Source organism: Molothrus ater, chromosome 2, assembly GCF_012460135.2.
Source record: "Molothrus ater isolate BHLD 08-10-18 breed brown headed cowbird chromosome 2, BPBGC_Mater_1.1, whole genome shotgun sequence".
NCBI lineage: Eukaryota > Metazoa > Chordata > Aves > Passeriformes > Icteridae > Molothrus > Molothrus ater.
In genome coordinates this window covers 105,928,721-105,945,067 of record NC_050479.2, presented here as the reverse complement: position 1 = coordinate 105,945,067, position 16,347 = coordinate 105,928,721, and the positions used below count along the sequence as shown (strand labels likewise).

General features: G+C 39.8%; 1 protein-coding gene across 1 annotated transcript in view; it reads right to left on the bottom strand.

Annotated features, from left to right (window-relative positions):
* The window catches only part of SAMSN1 (SAM domain, SH3 domain and nuclear localization signals 1), a 34,441-nt gene extending 21,144 nt beyond the window's left edge, over positions 1-13,297 (bottom strand). Inside the window, exon 1 of the mRNA XM_036383850.2 lies at positions 13,183-13,297. Within this exon, the coding sequence (XP_036239743.1) occupies positions 13,183-13,239 (57 nt within the window). The 5' untranslated portion in view covers positions 13,240-13,297. The remainder of the gene's footprint in view (positions 1-13,182) is intronic.
* Positions 13,298-16,347: the final 3,050 nt, after the last annotated feature.

The following is a 16,347-nucleotide window of genomic DNA, read 5'->3' as shown; positions in this document are numbered from 1 at the left end:
AGAGAAAATACGCTATTGACTTTTGATACCAGGATTCAGCATCCTATAAAGTTAAGTGGTTTTTCTGGCTCAATTCATGCAAGAGCTACCCAGGGATATGTTAAGCAAATATGAATTTGCTCAGTAAAATCTAATAGAGGCATGGGCAGAGGGAGAGACAACTGTGTTTTCCTGTACAAGGACTGAGCAAATAATTTCTATAAATCAACACATTAACTTTCATCTCTTCCCGCTCAGTATTCCAAACTAACATAATAGAAAATATCAAAGACACTTTTCAGTATTTGAAAACCTTCTTCCTTCTCCTATATCATTTATTCCCTGAAATCCAGGAATTTTAAATGATCCTTTTAAAGGGATAAGTGCTATGTAATTGTTGTTTATTTTAATTTGGACAGTCTGCAGTTGATTGTCTGGCTTGACTGTAAATAGCCTATCATTTTCCCTAGAAAATAATATGGTATGGTATGCAAATAGTAGGACAACAACAGGTTCTGCAATCCGTGTCTTTCTGTTACGAAACATCCTTCCCTTGTAGGACATATCACAGGAGAAGTAAGTTGTCTGTGACAAACTAGTTAGAGATTGTCTGTGTCTAAAAACAACCTTTGAGCCAAAACTGACTGCAGTTGTCCTGATAAATAATCATTATGGGAGATATTCATCCCATATTTTTCTTTGGACAATTCACACTGCTCAGCAATGTGGTTGCCTGCTGTCATAAATTCTGGCCCATTATATTTTGCTTCAAGTCCTATTCAAAATATCTTTTAAATCCTGCATATGTCAAAGGCTTTGTACTGACCCTCTCACACAAGTAAATCTCTTCAAATTCCTCCATGCATTTTAATTTTTAGCTTCCATTCATCCTTAGACTACCCAAACCATGTCAGCTGTACTCGGGCAAATGTGGACACTGGAAGTAAGAAAAAGGGAGCTCAGCATGTTGCTCAATTTCCTTGCCTGCCACAGACACTTGTCTTCTTCCCTCTTTTTGAGAGCAGATACAGCAGCCCTCAAGAGAACAGCCTGTTCTTGCTACTCTGATTGATGGAGATAAGTGGAGATCAGGATTTGATTCATTTATTCTATTCCCTAATGGTTCTAGTCCCTTCAGAAGGAGGAGACCACTCTGAGAATAAAAGAGTTACCAAGTAGGGATGAATATTTCCACTCTGCTAGCTTATCTTCTTGCATAGATAATCAAAAGAATTGTCTCCTACTTTCCCAGATGGCAAGACAGCAATTTATAGCTTTTTGGATGTTCTGTGGGAAAAAAAGCCACAAACCAAACACCACCAAAAAAATCCTCACTTCTGTATAAAGAATGAGAATTTGCATGAAAGATTAAGTGACTCTCCAAAGGGTAAGGGAAGCAACAAAAGAGAAAACATCATGACCTTTGTACCACAGGGAATTTTTCCTATTTACACATTAGTTACACATACAGAACTTCTGACCACTAACCAACACATTAATATAACTTTATAGCCCACATGAAACACGGCCTAAACCTTGCACTTCACCAGTCAAAAGCAATAAAAAAGATACAGCTTGTTCCTGCTAACTCAAATAGAGCAATCTACTGAAATGGCATTTTTAACTGGCTTAAAAATGACTCTATAAAAGACTGGTTGTTATCATGGCCTGGTGTTCAGTAGCTGCGTGGAGGTGGGGGAGAGAGGGGAGCAAAGTGGACCTTGAACAGAACTGCCACCACCAAGCCTCAGATCAAACACCCTAATTTTAACAGTGGAAAAGCACTGGAAAAGCAAAGCTGAATTTAAAAAATGAGTTAATCATAACTAACAGCCCTCCAGGTGAACAAACTGCGCTCTCCAAAGTAAACACTGAGCAGCTGTTTTATCAGTGCCTCCAAGTGGTACCAGCCTCAGTCTCTCAGCCCTAACTCCCTGCTGACACCAGGCACAGAGTTCCCAATAACCCAGTCAGAGTCACCACTAGAAACCAGTCTCCAGTGCTTTCCAGGGGCCCCTTGCCCTGGGCAGGCACTGGGGCAGCTGAGAGAAGGGCAGAGCTGCTGTGGAATTTTTTGCAAAGTCTTCCCCTGGAAGGAGCAGCCATGTAGGACATCTGAGCAAAGAGGCAGTTTGGTCTGGCAAAAAGAAAAAAAAAAAAGTGCTGTGTTGATTAAACATCTTTGTGAGGGGCTAAATAAGGAAGCAACTTAGGAAAAGCCAGTCTTAACACTTGGACAGTTTTGTGCAAGTGAGTATTGCAAAATGTGCAAGGGGGGGGAGGGACCTGACTCCACTTTCTTTAAATGCATGTTGACCCTGAGTTTTGAGCACCATTGTTCCTGCCCAGCTGCTGCAGAGCACTCTCAGTTCCCAATGAGGAAAGTCACTCCAAGTGCTCTTCTGGCAGTCTGTCCAATTCTGGGAGTGTGCACACAGGTATTTGCAATAATTATGTAATTAAGACTTTATTATTTATATGACGTTTAATTAAAAGTGACTTTCAGTGGCACACAAAACCATGAAAAGAAAATGACTTTAAAAGAAGGTTAAGGATGTGTGACAAACTCAGAGGAGCTATGAAAATGACAGTTAAGGATTTGGAATGATGTGCGCTTCCACCTCCCTGCTATCCTTTTTCTACCCTTCATTTACACATGGGCAGAAACACCGAGGGATGAGCCTTGAAATCCACCCTCCACAAAACCATCACTGCAGTAGAGGGGAGCACTGCCTGAGTAAAGGCTGGTTAAACACTACATAAGCATTGCAGGCTTTGATCTTTAATCCCTTAAATACCAACATCTTTCCTCTCCTGAAACTTCCTCCTCTTCAAACCCGCTGAATTCACAGACGAGTTCTCACATTTTAAAACCAAATCACCTAGCAGCTTCAATTAAAGTCATTTCCCTGCTTACTTAAACAGCATGATTTTAATAATGTTGTGTGTTATCTAGGTCCTGACCTTGCAGGGTTTTGCTGGATTTCCTGTGTGAGAGAAATTACTCACAAGCATGTTTGCCTCAAGAGAAGACAAAAACACATTTGCCTGAAGAGGGGCTGAGAAGAATCCAGCCCCAAAGGTTCAATTTTACAGGGACCCCCAGGCTTGGCCGGCACACCGCAAGTGGGGCAACCAGCATGCACTGGCAGAGGAGGTGGGAACGTGGCTGTTCAGTGGAAGGTGTTCCTTCAAACGACCTTCCAGATGAAAACAAGATTAAAAAAATAACCTCTAAGCCACGGTCAAGTCTGACCGTCCCAAAAGCTCGTTTGTTCTTTTTCTGAAGAGTAAGCAAACTTCAGAAAGCCCTTACACGAGTTTCACTGCCCTACTGCAGCCTTGCCCTTGACAACAGGTAATGACCAACAATAAGCTAATTCTAAGAAACTTGGGGGAGGGGGCCAGAAAGAGAGTTAGTTTTTATTACTTTTAAATGAGTGTTTGATACATCATCTTGGTTCCCCTGATTAATGTTCGCAGCAAACTCAGCCATTGGAGTTGTAATGTTTCTGCAAGCTTCCCTACAGCAAAGCCCAGCCATTAATTCAGTGGCATATGTCAGCTCAGCAGAGCAAGGTCACTCTTCTCTTTCAAGGGGAACCTTTTTAGAAATAATAAAACTGACAGAAAGTTCTTTTTTGCATGCTTTATGTCACCTGAGGTTGAGTGCTGCAGTTAATATCACAGAGCTTATAAACATTCCCATCTTCAGCAGTCTCCAAACCCACTGGGCTCTTAGAACCTCAACTTTTTCTTTTTTTTTTAAAGTAATATAGTGACAGCTTTATGTGGGGCAGATATACAGTATGTAATCCTAAATGAGTAAAAAGTAAGTAAAAAATGAACAAATCTTTTCTTGGGCATTTTAGAGGAGAAATTTTGGAAGACACTAAGAACTGCTGATACTGGAGGACATTAGTGCTTAGAGAAAAAGATGTGGGATTAGGGACTTTATCTCTGTGGATGCTTGCATCTTTGGATAAAGGGAGGAAATTTTAAAATACACCAGTCCACCTTGTTCCCATTTCACTGCTAACTGATACTGTATAGGCATGTGATGTAAAGAGAGCCCAAATTTAATTGATCTATTATGGAATGATTTTGCATTTGTAAGTAAAGGTGTCCCAGTCATCTGCTATGATAACTAATTGCAACTGGAACTTATTTATCAGGGTACAAATATTATGGGACGTGATAAACAAAATAACTAGCTGAAAAATAAGATCCAAACAATAGGCCATTTTTCCCCTTCATTATCTCCCTTCAGACATCCTGACTACACTTGATTAATGAATCCATAGTGAGATTAGCTGAAATTGCCTTAATGGAGATGCACTACAGTAGAGAAGCAAAATTCAGTGCAGTATCTATCATCAGTCACTGTGAATTTGAGTGCTTCATCAGATCTATCTGTCCATTTATTTAAATAATTTTTATATCAGAAAACAAAGCAAAAAAACCCAACAAAGAAATAAAATACTAGGTTCATTAGAGTGGGTTAGCTTTTGACTCCTTTGAAATGTAGACTAGGGTCACCATTTTTGCTCTTTCTTGTGTCTTCCCTTGTCTAATGGCTGTGTTCCAATGTTGGCTTGTTGTCATCCACAGGCCAAAGTTATCCTTATTGTCCAGTTGAAGAAAGCAGCCATGGCACTTCATTGCAGCTTCTCAGGCTTCAAAAACTGGACATGCTTGCACAATTTATGCCTGGGAATCCTAAATATGCTCCTGGGACCTTTGAACTTGTAAGTTCAGCAAGCTTTTGGTTTTGTATGGAAGCTGAAAGAAGGTTGGCAGCTTAGTGTTTCCATATGATTTGGGAGTGTGTAAGAATCCTTCTTAGTGCACAAGTTATAATGTATTAAATTCCATGTTTGCTTTGTAGTGCAAGCTCTATAATTGCAATCTTAGGGAAAAAAAAAAATCTAAGAATCTGAAGATATCATTCTGATTCTGTTCAGGTCATTCCAGAAAAGGAATTAATACAATCAACAGCTCAGTAAGGGCACATGCATTCCCCTCTCTCCATTTGATCATCTCTGTGGCATGAGTTGTTGTGATCACAGCTCAGTGGAAAACTACAGCTTCATTTCATGAAAAACAAGTGTACCAGGTGCCTGAAGTGTGTTTTCATTCTGACACATGAGAAGAGTGAGACTGAGCATTTTCCCCTTCCCCTGGCTCCAGCAGCTTCCACGAGAACCACATGCAGTGGAGAGATGCTCACCAGTGAGGTGCTGCTCCTGAGGCAGTGACACCAGTTAGGGCTTTGAGGTGTTCTTTGAACCCCAGATTTAAGGACATACCCCAAATCCTACTGAAATCAGCCCTATCACTGCAAAGGCAACTCTATCAACTACATTATTTTAAGCTGTCTTGAAGGGGTAGGAAGATGTTGCCTCTTCCCATTCCTTCCGATACTGGCTAATATCACAAACACAAAGACATTTTCAGACATTGTACCACAATTACCAAGATATATTAGTCAAGCAAATGCAAACTCCATTACAGAGACAGGAAGAAAATAAGGTAAACATGCCAGTAATCAACATCAGAAGAGCCCTGCCACATGCTTGTGCTAGAGCTGGATGGCTGCTCTACCACCATCAGTCATTTCATGCAACCTCTCCACAGGTTCTGAGCTGCTTAACCATCAGTGAACCACGGTCCCCTTTTCAGCTTTTTGAAGTGGCTTTTGAACATTACATCTGATCTTAAAGAAGGAGGCAGAGAGACAGAAATGTAAGAGCAAAACAGCACAGCTGTGGCCAGTGAAACCATTCAGGAGCAGCAGAGCTGAGCATCCCCTTTGCACAGGTGCAGGCAGCAGAGAAGCCACGTGAGCTCGCTCAGCTGGCTCGGCCACTGTGTTGTCCCCTCCTCACACATCTGCTTTGGGCTGTGCTGTCACTAAGTGAGGCTGATTTCTTTGTCTCATGGCTGCAGCCTGTCAGCGACACATCTCCATCTCTGTCTCAAACAAAATGGTAGAGGGAAGACATGGAACTCCATGTTTGCTGGTGGAGCAGAACTCCTCTGGTGTTTATCCTCTCCCTGAAGTAACTATGAGGAGCACTGCAGAAAAACCCTAAAGCCAAGTACTCAATTGTTCAGGGACTCATGTCTCACTTGTCCTTCAACATACCTGGAAGAACAGCAAACCTACCAAACCTACCACATCAGGTCAGCATGGACAAGTAGGGGAACTCTCACTTCTTACAGTTCTCAAGGTGGTGACCATTCAGCACCTCATGGAAATCAAGCTCAGCAGTGTTAGGTTACATGGCTGTTCTTGTGAAGATGGTAAAAGAGATGAAGACATAGAAGGGTAGGAAAAGGACTAGAACTCCTCCCAGAAGACATAATGGTGCAAACCAGCAGGTCACTAGAGCTTGTTGCCAGAGAACACTTGTCAGCTCCAGTGCTGGGTGATGAGATAGAAAACCCTTTGCTCTTGAATTTCAGCTTTCCAAAAAGGAGCCAGAAGATTTTATGACTGGCAATAAAGCAGCCTGAAGACTCTGTACAGGTGAAGTCGTTATCCAGATTTCTGTGTATCCATGGAATAAACTAAAGAAAGTATGGAGAGGAAAAGTAGCAGAAAGGTGTATATTGTGCATAGACAAAGAAGCAGCTTCCCTGAAGAAGTCTCCAAACTTTTCCACAGGCTGGAATTGCACTCTCAGGTTTAAGAAGAAAAAAATAGTAAGAGCATGCTCTTGGGTGCACTGCAAGTGGAATAAAACTTTTAAAAAAGCTACAAGAGTTAGAGTAAGCATGAATACAGAAGAGATTTCGCTTACAAAAAAAAGATAAGTGATCTTTCATGTTCCTGTGGAATAACAACAGGCATACAACACATCTCTAAATCCATGAAACAAAGTTTTCCATTAAGATGGCTTCAAGGATATATGATATGCTAAATATTCAGAGCATTTATTGTAGCCTGGTGCCAAGTAGCAAATGTTGAGCAAAACCACTGACACTGCCAATTTGTGGAACAGAGTAGAACTGTTTCTAACAACTGGAGCAACTCTGCTGTCTTTGTTGCAGCCTTTTTAGAAGAGAAAGCTGAAGAGATATTGTGATTACAGAGACCCAGAAGACTTTTTTTTTCCCCTTCTCAGGAGTGGGTATTCCCAGCAGGTTCTACCCACATTGCAAGGGATTGATTCTTCTAGCTGAAGTGTTTGTGGCCACCCAGAAAGTGCCTTTACAGCTGCCAAGTGATGGCTATATATGAATTTATGCTGTGACATAGATTACTAGATGAAAATAGAAGTACAGGAAACTGTAAGCCACATCCTCCGCCAGTCCTGCCCATACATTTTTACTGCTTTTTCCCCAGCAATGACAGGTATCCAAACCAATGTTTACTTTGGGGTATTTAGGCTTTCCTAGAAACACAGTAAGTAAGTCAACTGCTCTTAAACAATTCTTAAAGAATTAGGAGGCAGATAATGCTGATTTGTGTCACCTTGGTAGCTGTGTTACGTTATTTATCAGAGAGCAGTTATAAATGCTGTGGCTGATAGTCTGGTTTCTAAAAATGCCTGGCTAAGGTGGTTCAGGCAGACTTTTTGAAATGTTCCTACTTGCTTAAGAAAACAAACAAAACCCTGGATTTGTTACTGTAAGCAAAATGAATATTAATGTGTAAATATTCCCTTCAGAAGGTTGCTCTCTGTTTTAAAATATTCTGCTCTTATAGACTTAAGCCTGGCTAATGAAGGAAACCAAGACAGGAGGAAAAGAGAAATTAAATGAGTATTGTGCAAAGTTGACAAAAAAGTCAAAAGATGCTTTAATCAAGGGAACACACAAAATAAATCAGTACTGGAACAGGCCACAGTTATAATTTTTCCATTGTAACAAAAGCTAGCCAAGAGTTGTGAGACTATGTCTTGATGTGAGCATAAAATGGGGAGTCTGGTAACCCTAATCAGCCTCCTGCCAAGGGCCAGGTCAGAGATGACTGTTCTTTCCCCACAAACACTCTGGACCTTTACTTCCTGCTGAGAAAACAAAATTCCTCAAATTTCAATAGCTCTCTAGAAGAAATATGTTAGCATACATGTTAAAACACAACTTTCTGAAGCTGCTCATGAAAATAAAGAATTATTAGCTGATGACTGTGAAGTATGATGATAATACAAATAAAGAAAAAATAGCAGAAGTCAGAGAAGCAGTAATATGATTGTAGGACCACCCACTCACACAAGGAAAATAACCCAAGATTCACTCTAACCTTGTTCCAGTATTTTATGAAGCCTAGGGGAGACAGAAAACACCTCCTGAAAGTGTCACCTGCAATCCCTCTTTTCCCCATCTACACACACATGGTTTTTACAAGTATCATTATTTTTCTCTGAACCCCCCCTCTAAAGGCCCACAGGTATTTACAGCATAAACCAGGTTCTTAAAAATACTTCCCAGATGTTGTCATCTGTTCCTGCTTATTTACCAGAGTTCAAATGGATTTTGACAAACAGTCTTTGCTCAAGAGGCAATGCACTAAAGCCCTTTAATGACAGAACTATGTGTCATCTTTGCCTATAAGCATAAATTTGCACAGCGGGCAGTACGGTGAAAACAGCTTATCATCAACTCATCACCTCTCATCATTGTTAGAATGAAATGCAAATGGAAACCAACATCACTTCAGTCATGGTTGTGAAAATTAGCATCTGTGACATTAGCACTGGCTCATTTATTATACACTCGAAATTTCAGGGGGAAAGAAAAGAACGTAAAACTTCATAACTCTACCAGTCTTTACCTTTGAAATAAAATTAAAACCTTCAGCTTTCCCCACTCAAGGATAAATCCTAGTTAATATTCATTAACACCAAGCAATCTCTTCACTGCAGATCTTGTCCTACAGAAGTTCTAATTATGTCTCAAATTATTTTTGGTGTTTAGGTTTTCTGTACCTATTTTCTATTTTCTATTCTTTAATAAATATTCCCCATTGGAAAGGCACAAGCCACCATCTGAGACAAAAGCAGCACCAAAAAACTTGCTTATAGCATCTGTCTGCATTACAGGCTCCAAACTCCTAGGCAAGCAATAAACTTTACTCAGATAATCTTGCTGAAATCAATGGGATCACAGCTAATTTATTCATTTAACTCAGAATCAGGCCTTCTGTAAAGAAAATGTAAAAAGGTGAAATTCTGGGCTCGAGAATATGGCAAAAATGTGCATTGATTTCTGCAATGTCAGGGTTTCATTTTAAGCTTATAAAAGGTAAAATTACTGGTAAGAAATTGTACTAGGGAACAAATTTGCATATTAAAATGTTTCCTCCCATTGGATTTGCCATTCTTCTCTCATAACCCTGAAAACAAATAATGGTTTATCACCTAAGTAAGCAAATATTGATTTAATTAGAAGATTGGGCATCTTTTTGCCTAAACGAAATGCAGAGGCATTGACCCTGAATTGTCTTACACACCAGAAGCAAGCTGAGTTTAAAGCACCAAGTGCATTTGGAAGCAGAATAAGGAAACAAAAACGTCTCAAACCTTTAGCATAAACATAGATCAACTGTCATGTAGAATAATGACACAAGACTTTCTTCAGTCAAGCCAGAAAAAATGGCACAAAGTCGTCTTTGCTTCATGTTGAAGTAAAGCCAAGAATCATCAGGCAGTTCTCAAGTTTGCTGTGTCCAGAGGAAAGGGGAAGAGAGAGAGAAAGGAGTAGGTTCTGCCCAGCACATTACATGTGCTGGCAAGTGGGCGAGACAATGCAGGGATGTTTTACAGATTATTTGCACCTGTGCAAATGTGTAAAACAGTGTGAAGTGGAATGCAGAATAGATGTGAAGTGCTTTAATGGGGTTTTATGTGTATGGTGCTGCCTGAAGGGTGTACAAAAGAGAAGACTAGAACCTGTATAATTTGTTAGAGTGTTTTTTTTCTTACCATCATTCTAAATCTGCTTCATTCCACTCCCCAGATGCACTGACATCTGTAACATCATAAGGCTCAGAGAGGCTGAAATCCAGGTGATTTCAGGACTCGTTCCTTCATCCTCCAAGTCAACTGCTCTCCTCCTCCCCAGCTCCCTGGGGGGTGGTGGGACAGACTGCACAGACCCATAGCTGAAGCACATCTAGGACACATCTAGTGTCCTTTCCCACTTGCCTTCCTGCTCTGCCAGGCTCCAGGAATGCAGGAGCCACAGTGAGCCACTCCAGCCATCAGCGTGACCATGGACCTCAGGGCTTTGTGCAAGACCTACTTTGGCTGACCTCACCTGCCCACACATAATTCTGCAGCTCTGAGCAGCTACACGGTGTAAACCAAGCTGTGTCTCATCTGGCAGAAATGAAAGGAGGGCAGGTAAGGACTCCCTGAAGGGAGGGATGGGAGATGCACACATTCTGTGTGTCTTATATGACTTTCTAAAAGTCATTTAAGGTCCTGGATAGACAGATAGGTTACATCAGATAGGCTTGGAATAGAGAGCTTCAACCCTTCACTTGTTTGAATTTCTTCAGCATTAAGCAGGGTATTTTTAACCCTTAAGACTTTTCCTTTATATTTCAGCTTCCTAAGCTGTTATACAAGGTATAAATGTGCACTAGGAAGAACAGCTACAATGATAAACATTTGCAAAGGATCAGAATCCTTCCAGTATCTCTTTTGAATGCATTTCTGTCTCATTTCTCTCCCAGTTTTCTCTGAAATTACACCTGGTTTAGATGTCTTTTTGCCTAACAATGAATGTTTATTTATATAAATGCATTCACTAGTTATATGCATATCCACGAATACACAAGAGCTGCAAGACATTGAAAGAAGTTATTAGCATGGCTGCAGCACTACTGAAATCTTGCTGAATGACAAAAAAAAACCTCCAAAACTATTTTTTTGTGGAATAGATTAACTTTTTCATAGTGTACACTGAGAGTGTTAAAATAGATTTTTGTCTATGCAGCATCTAACACATCTGCAGAGGTCCCTTAAGCACCACAATAATAAATAAGGCAACTGCATTGCACCTTGTGAACAGTGAGATATTGAACCTGAATTACTCTTGCATTGGCCATTGAATTTTCCACCTCCGTGAGGGGTTTTACACAGGGACAGCAAGTTGCCTTGAGAAAGGCTTTAACACCAGCCTTCTGTGACATTCATTCATCTTTATCAAAAGGCATCAATTCATGCCAGTATTCTTCACATTAGAAAGTAACAAAACCAAAAGGATTAAAAAGAAAATATTGGTGAAACACTCTAATTAACACACAGAAATTTGTACAGTTGTGATAAAGAGAAGTGGTCACCATGGTTAAGATTCAACTACCTAAAAAGATCTTTTTGGTGTCCCCTTTGAGGGTCTAAGGCTGTAAACCTGATTTTCACTTAAAATGAAAACCAGGCCTTATGGCTCTCTCACAGGTCTGTGTGGATGTGCTGGAGACACTGGGATGTCTAAGTGGCCTAAAGGCAAGGTGAGGTAGCCCAGGACCTGCCCAGTGGCAATGGTATCGTGCTGTGTGAGCATGAGGAGGTACCAAATGTGGCCAGCACAGAGCAGGGCCAGCCAGGACATGACCTACAGAGGTCACTTGTGAAATCCTGTAACTTCTCCAAGAGGTGAGGACTTGTGTCCCATCTTACCCAACTCAGCATTAAGCAACTTGAGTATTTACGTTGCTTCCCTGGGACGAGTTTTGAAACGTGCTACAAGAAGCCAAGATTCCTGTTCTATGCAACGTGGGGCTGTCTGCTCCCCTGCCCTGATTGTGAGCAGCACATCCAGCAAAGGCATTCCCCTCGTGGAAAGTTTATATAGTTCTGTACAAAAGTGGCCATTTAAAAATAAAAATCAGGTTATTGTTAAGAAGTGCCTTATTTTGGAAGAGGAGAGTGGCCAAAACTCTTCCTCAAAACTCTGGAATGGGCTTTGTTTCTCTCTCATTAAAATTTTGAAAATTTTAAAGAGAGGGAAACAAAGCCCATTCCCAGAATCTTTCATGGTCCTTTCTTGTTTAATCGATAATGTAATTACATATTAATTAAAATTGTTCCCTGCTATTAAAACATAGTGTTATGAATAAGCAGAAAAAAATGCATACCAGGCTAACCAGTGCAGTGCTTAAAAAAATTTTAAAATGTGGGGGAAATAGTATCAAAATCACTTCAAATCCATGGAAAAAGCCATTCCTTTTAACTGTTAATGAGTCATGGTCTAAAATTGCTTGCACAGTCAGCAAAAGTCAATGCTGTGTGAAACCAGAAGACCTCCTTGCTGAAACAGTGTCTGCAGTAATCTCTTAGGACACAGAAAGCACTAAGGGTGGTCTATTCCCAAACAATGAGAAGGTGGGTCTGTAAATTGGGAAACAACCATTGTTGATAGCAGAGAAATACGAAAAGGCTTTTCTAATCTCTTTGGTAAATTTTCATCACTGATAAATGAGGCAGAAATGGAGGCTGAAGTACTCAGTCTGAGCAGTAGCTGTTGCACTGCAGCCTTGCAATACTCTACAATACTTGTACAATACAATGCACTGAGGTCATTTTACACTCAATGCAGGGCAGGGACTGAAAATAAATTTCCAGCATTGGACATATCCTTATGCATCTTGCAAAACTCTCACTTCCTTTCTTACAATTCCAGAATGTGGAAAGTGTCCAGTGTACCACATAGTCACTTTGCTTAGAGTATTTCTTTCAGGCTGATATTTTAATGATTCCCAAAGAAATTAGGATGACAAGCACTGATTGCCAAGTACCCTCTTCTCCTGTGGTTATGATGATGCAAAAGCAAATTTATTAAAATAAGGAAAAAAAATTAATAGATTTTCTAATTCTTCACTGATTCTTCACTAATTCTTACACTCCTTTCTGGGACATCGTTGGTTTATCATAGATCAAAGGGAGAGAGGGGATTTTGGGTGCCCATCTGCTCAAAGACCAACGCAGAACTTTACAACTACAGACAAAGTCCAGCATCAGAATTCTTTAGCACAGCTGTAGCAGTCTCCCAACGATGATTCCTTGAATTGGCTCTTTACTATTATAAAGAGAGTATATGCAGACAGATTCCTGAGACTGTAGCACTGAGGTACTTGCAAGCACATAAGAAGATCCTGAAGCTAGGACTTAAGAGGAAACCCTCACATTAAAAATTGTTAAGAATTCCTGTTATAATTATTAATTGGCGACAAAAACAAGACATCCTTACCTTTGGCTTTTGACTTTTCTCTTTCTCAGATGCATTAGATGGTTTTCTCTTCAGCATGTTTAACTCAGTTAATCCACTGGACGTGCAACTACTATGAATTTGTGACCAAAGTGAGTGCAAGGGAGGGCACTCCGGGTGTATGCATGGGTTATGCAGTTCCTTATTCTACCAGGATGTGACTTCACTCGGCTGCCTTGTGGCATGGGGCAGCAAACTGAGTCCTTCCTTTGGGGAGGGGGTGAGGAAGGAAGGGAGGAAGTGACGGGGACAAGAAAGAGAGAGGTGCACCAGGACATGAGTTGAAAATTAGGGCAGGGGTCAAAGTAGAAATGCTTTAAAACTTATCTGCTGCTGTGTCACCATCAGCCCTTAGCAAGATTTTGGACAACTTCAAGAAAATCATTCTTTTTTCCTCTCTCAATTTTTCTCTCCCTAGCTTTATGGCACTAAGTGCACCTTTATTTCCACCAGTGCTGGGACTTGTGTGTGAAGAAGGTGTGCTGATATTCAGAGGACCAAGAACTATTAGTGATACCAGATGTGAGCTACACTGTGGGTGCAATTGGCCCCTAACTCCTCCATTCCTCTCTTGGCTCTCCAGCAATTCAATAAAAGAAATGAGATTAAAGGTTGCTGTTTGGTAGAGAAGGGAATTATCTAAAGCCATCTTTTTCTTTTGCATGGTGGAATAATTTTTTTTGCCATTCATCACAGAATTGGAACTCCCTGAAACAGCACTTTTCAGTCCTCCATTTTCCTTGATTTGCTGAAAAAGTCACTGGGAGAAAAGGCAAGTCTTACAGACTTTAAACAAAGAGGCTGAGGGAAATGGCAGAGGTACTCTACAACATCTTGAAAAACAGCCCAAAAGCTAAAAGAAAGTGAAGCTATTAAAAGAGCTGAAATTCCTGCTTCATTTTGCTTGAAAATTTTATCTTAGAGAAAATCAAAAGTCTTGAGCATCCTTAGTAAAACTTATTTGCTGTGAGTCATAGGCCACAAACCTTGAAACAAAGAAATATTCCCAACATTTTTCTGAGCAACGGAGGCAAATTCTCAGTTTCAAACCCCAAATTTTTGGGCTCCTCACAGAGCTTCAATTAAAAGAATGATCTTAGTAAGTTGAAAGGAAAAGGTTCAAGAGTAACTGTCAAGAAAAAAACTTTGGTATTTTTTTTTTCAAAATTTTGTTATTTTTTCAAAATTATCTTTTTCTAAGCAGCCTTAACTCATAATTTTGGCATAAATGAAAGTTCTTTTTAAAATAGTCTTCTATTTTTTCTACCATATGAATATTCCAAGAGAGATAAGACATGCTCATCAGATGAATTCCCATTTTGACTTGCTATTTATACTTCTCTTTAAATGTTTAAAAGAAGTGTTGGAGGGTTTTTTGGTTCTAAAGGATGGGCAGCTGGATGGACTGAGACTGACTGATGAAGGAATAATTGTTATACACTAATGGTATTATAAGGTTTTTCTTCCCAGGCTTTCTAAAATGGGCGTTGGTAAGAAGGGGAGGAGGAACTGGGGTTAAGGTACTGAAATTTTGTCAAATACAGGCCCAAAAATCTCTGGGTTAGTGGGCTGCAGTGGGCTACGTTTTGAACCTCAGCCCATGAAGCTTCACTTTACATTTTAATAAGAACAATACTAATTTAAACCAAAGTTGAATGTGAGGGTTCTATTATTGAAAATAACATATCCATTAGAGTTCCTAATTATTGAGATTATTAATAATTAACTTCTTTATCATAATGGTGAACTCACAGATATTTTTCCCTATATTTGAAAAAAACACCTCAAATATCAGTTTAAGTTTCTAAGAAGAGGGAGGTTTTACCATGGATATTTAATCAGCCTCAGTAATTCAGCAGGGCCATAAGTTGTTACAAAAGCTGCATGTATGTTTAATAGTAATTAAACTTGATTATTATCTCCATAGATTTACATTGCTGTATATTGGTTTTCTTTTTAATCTGATCCAAACGTGAGGATTAAATCAGACTCCGCTGATCATTACACTGTGATTTCCTGTCTCAGGCCACTGTTAAAATCTTCATGATTAATAAAATGGGAACTCAGCTGAAGAGTAATATATGAGCTTCCTTTCTGTAGAATATTTATTGTTAAACAGGAAGAAAGAGGCTATTTCAAGAGATATAGTACCCACCCATATCTATTTCCTTTCCTCATCCACATATCAGAAAAATTATAGCAGCTTGAAGGCTGACCTGATTATGTTCTTGCCCTTGGAAGGCTGACCCAACAGTTTTAAAAAGTAACAAAGTGAAGAAAATCAAACATATATAACATTAAGTTCATTTAAATTAGTTAACCATTAGGTTTCAAAAGGAGTCCTTTTGAATTAAAAATTGATAATAAGCTTAGTGCTTATATCCTCTGTATTTGAAGCTAATTTTTCAAAGGGGAATGAGTACCTGTGTAATATTTAAAGAAAAATTCTTATACTTAGTATTCTGTTTGACATGACTGCTTGTAACTTATTCCATTTCCTTGCTGGACTTTGAATCTGATCCAAATCCCAGTGAAATCAATAGGAGTTTTTCAGGTAATTTTTATGGGGCTTAGACTGACTCCTCTATCCTGAAACAACCAGGCAATGTCACTCTTTTATCAGGAAAGTCTTACAGGCAGAAAGGCTATCCACTTAAAAATAATTAAGATGACCCCATGAGAATGATTCTCACTGTCATTATATTTATAAAAGGCAACATCCCTTATAGCCTATTATGATCATTACTCACTTTTAATGAATGGACCGTGATGAATGGTCCTGGATGTTCAAGTGCTTTATGTGCCTCCCTCCCACATGGTATCATATTCCCTCAGGGGCTCCATCCAGTTACCTTCCCTGAGACTAGAGATCACTTCCAGACTAAACTGCAAGAGTAAACTCATCCTTTCAATACTTGATTATTCTGATAAAACCAGAAAGTAGGGCGTGAAGTAGGTTGAAGGGTTTAGCACTCTGGCCACCTGTCAAAAAGCAAATGAAATGAGATTTTCTCTGTGTTAGCAACTCGTTTTTCATTGTCTGTCAGACAAAACTGGCCCAAGTTTAACTGGAGGCTCAAAGATACCTTGAGGCTCTACATTGTTTTCCCTAATACTAAACAAGCCCAGAGTGTCTTAGTCTGTTTA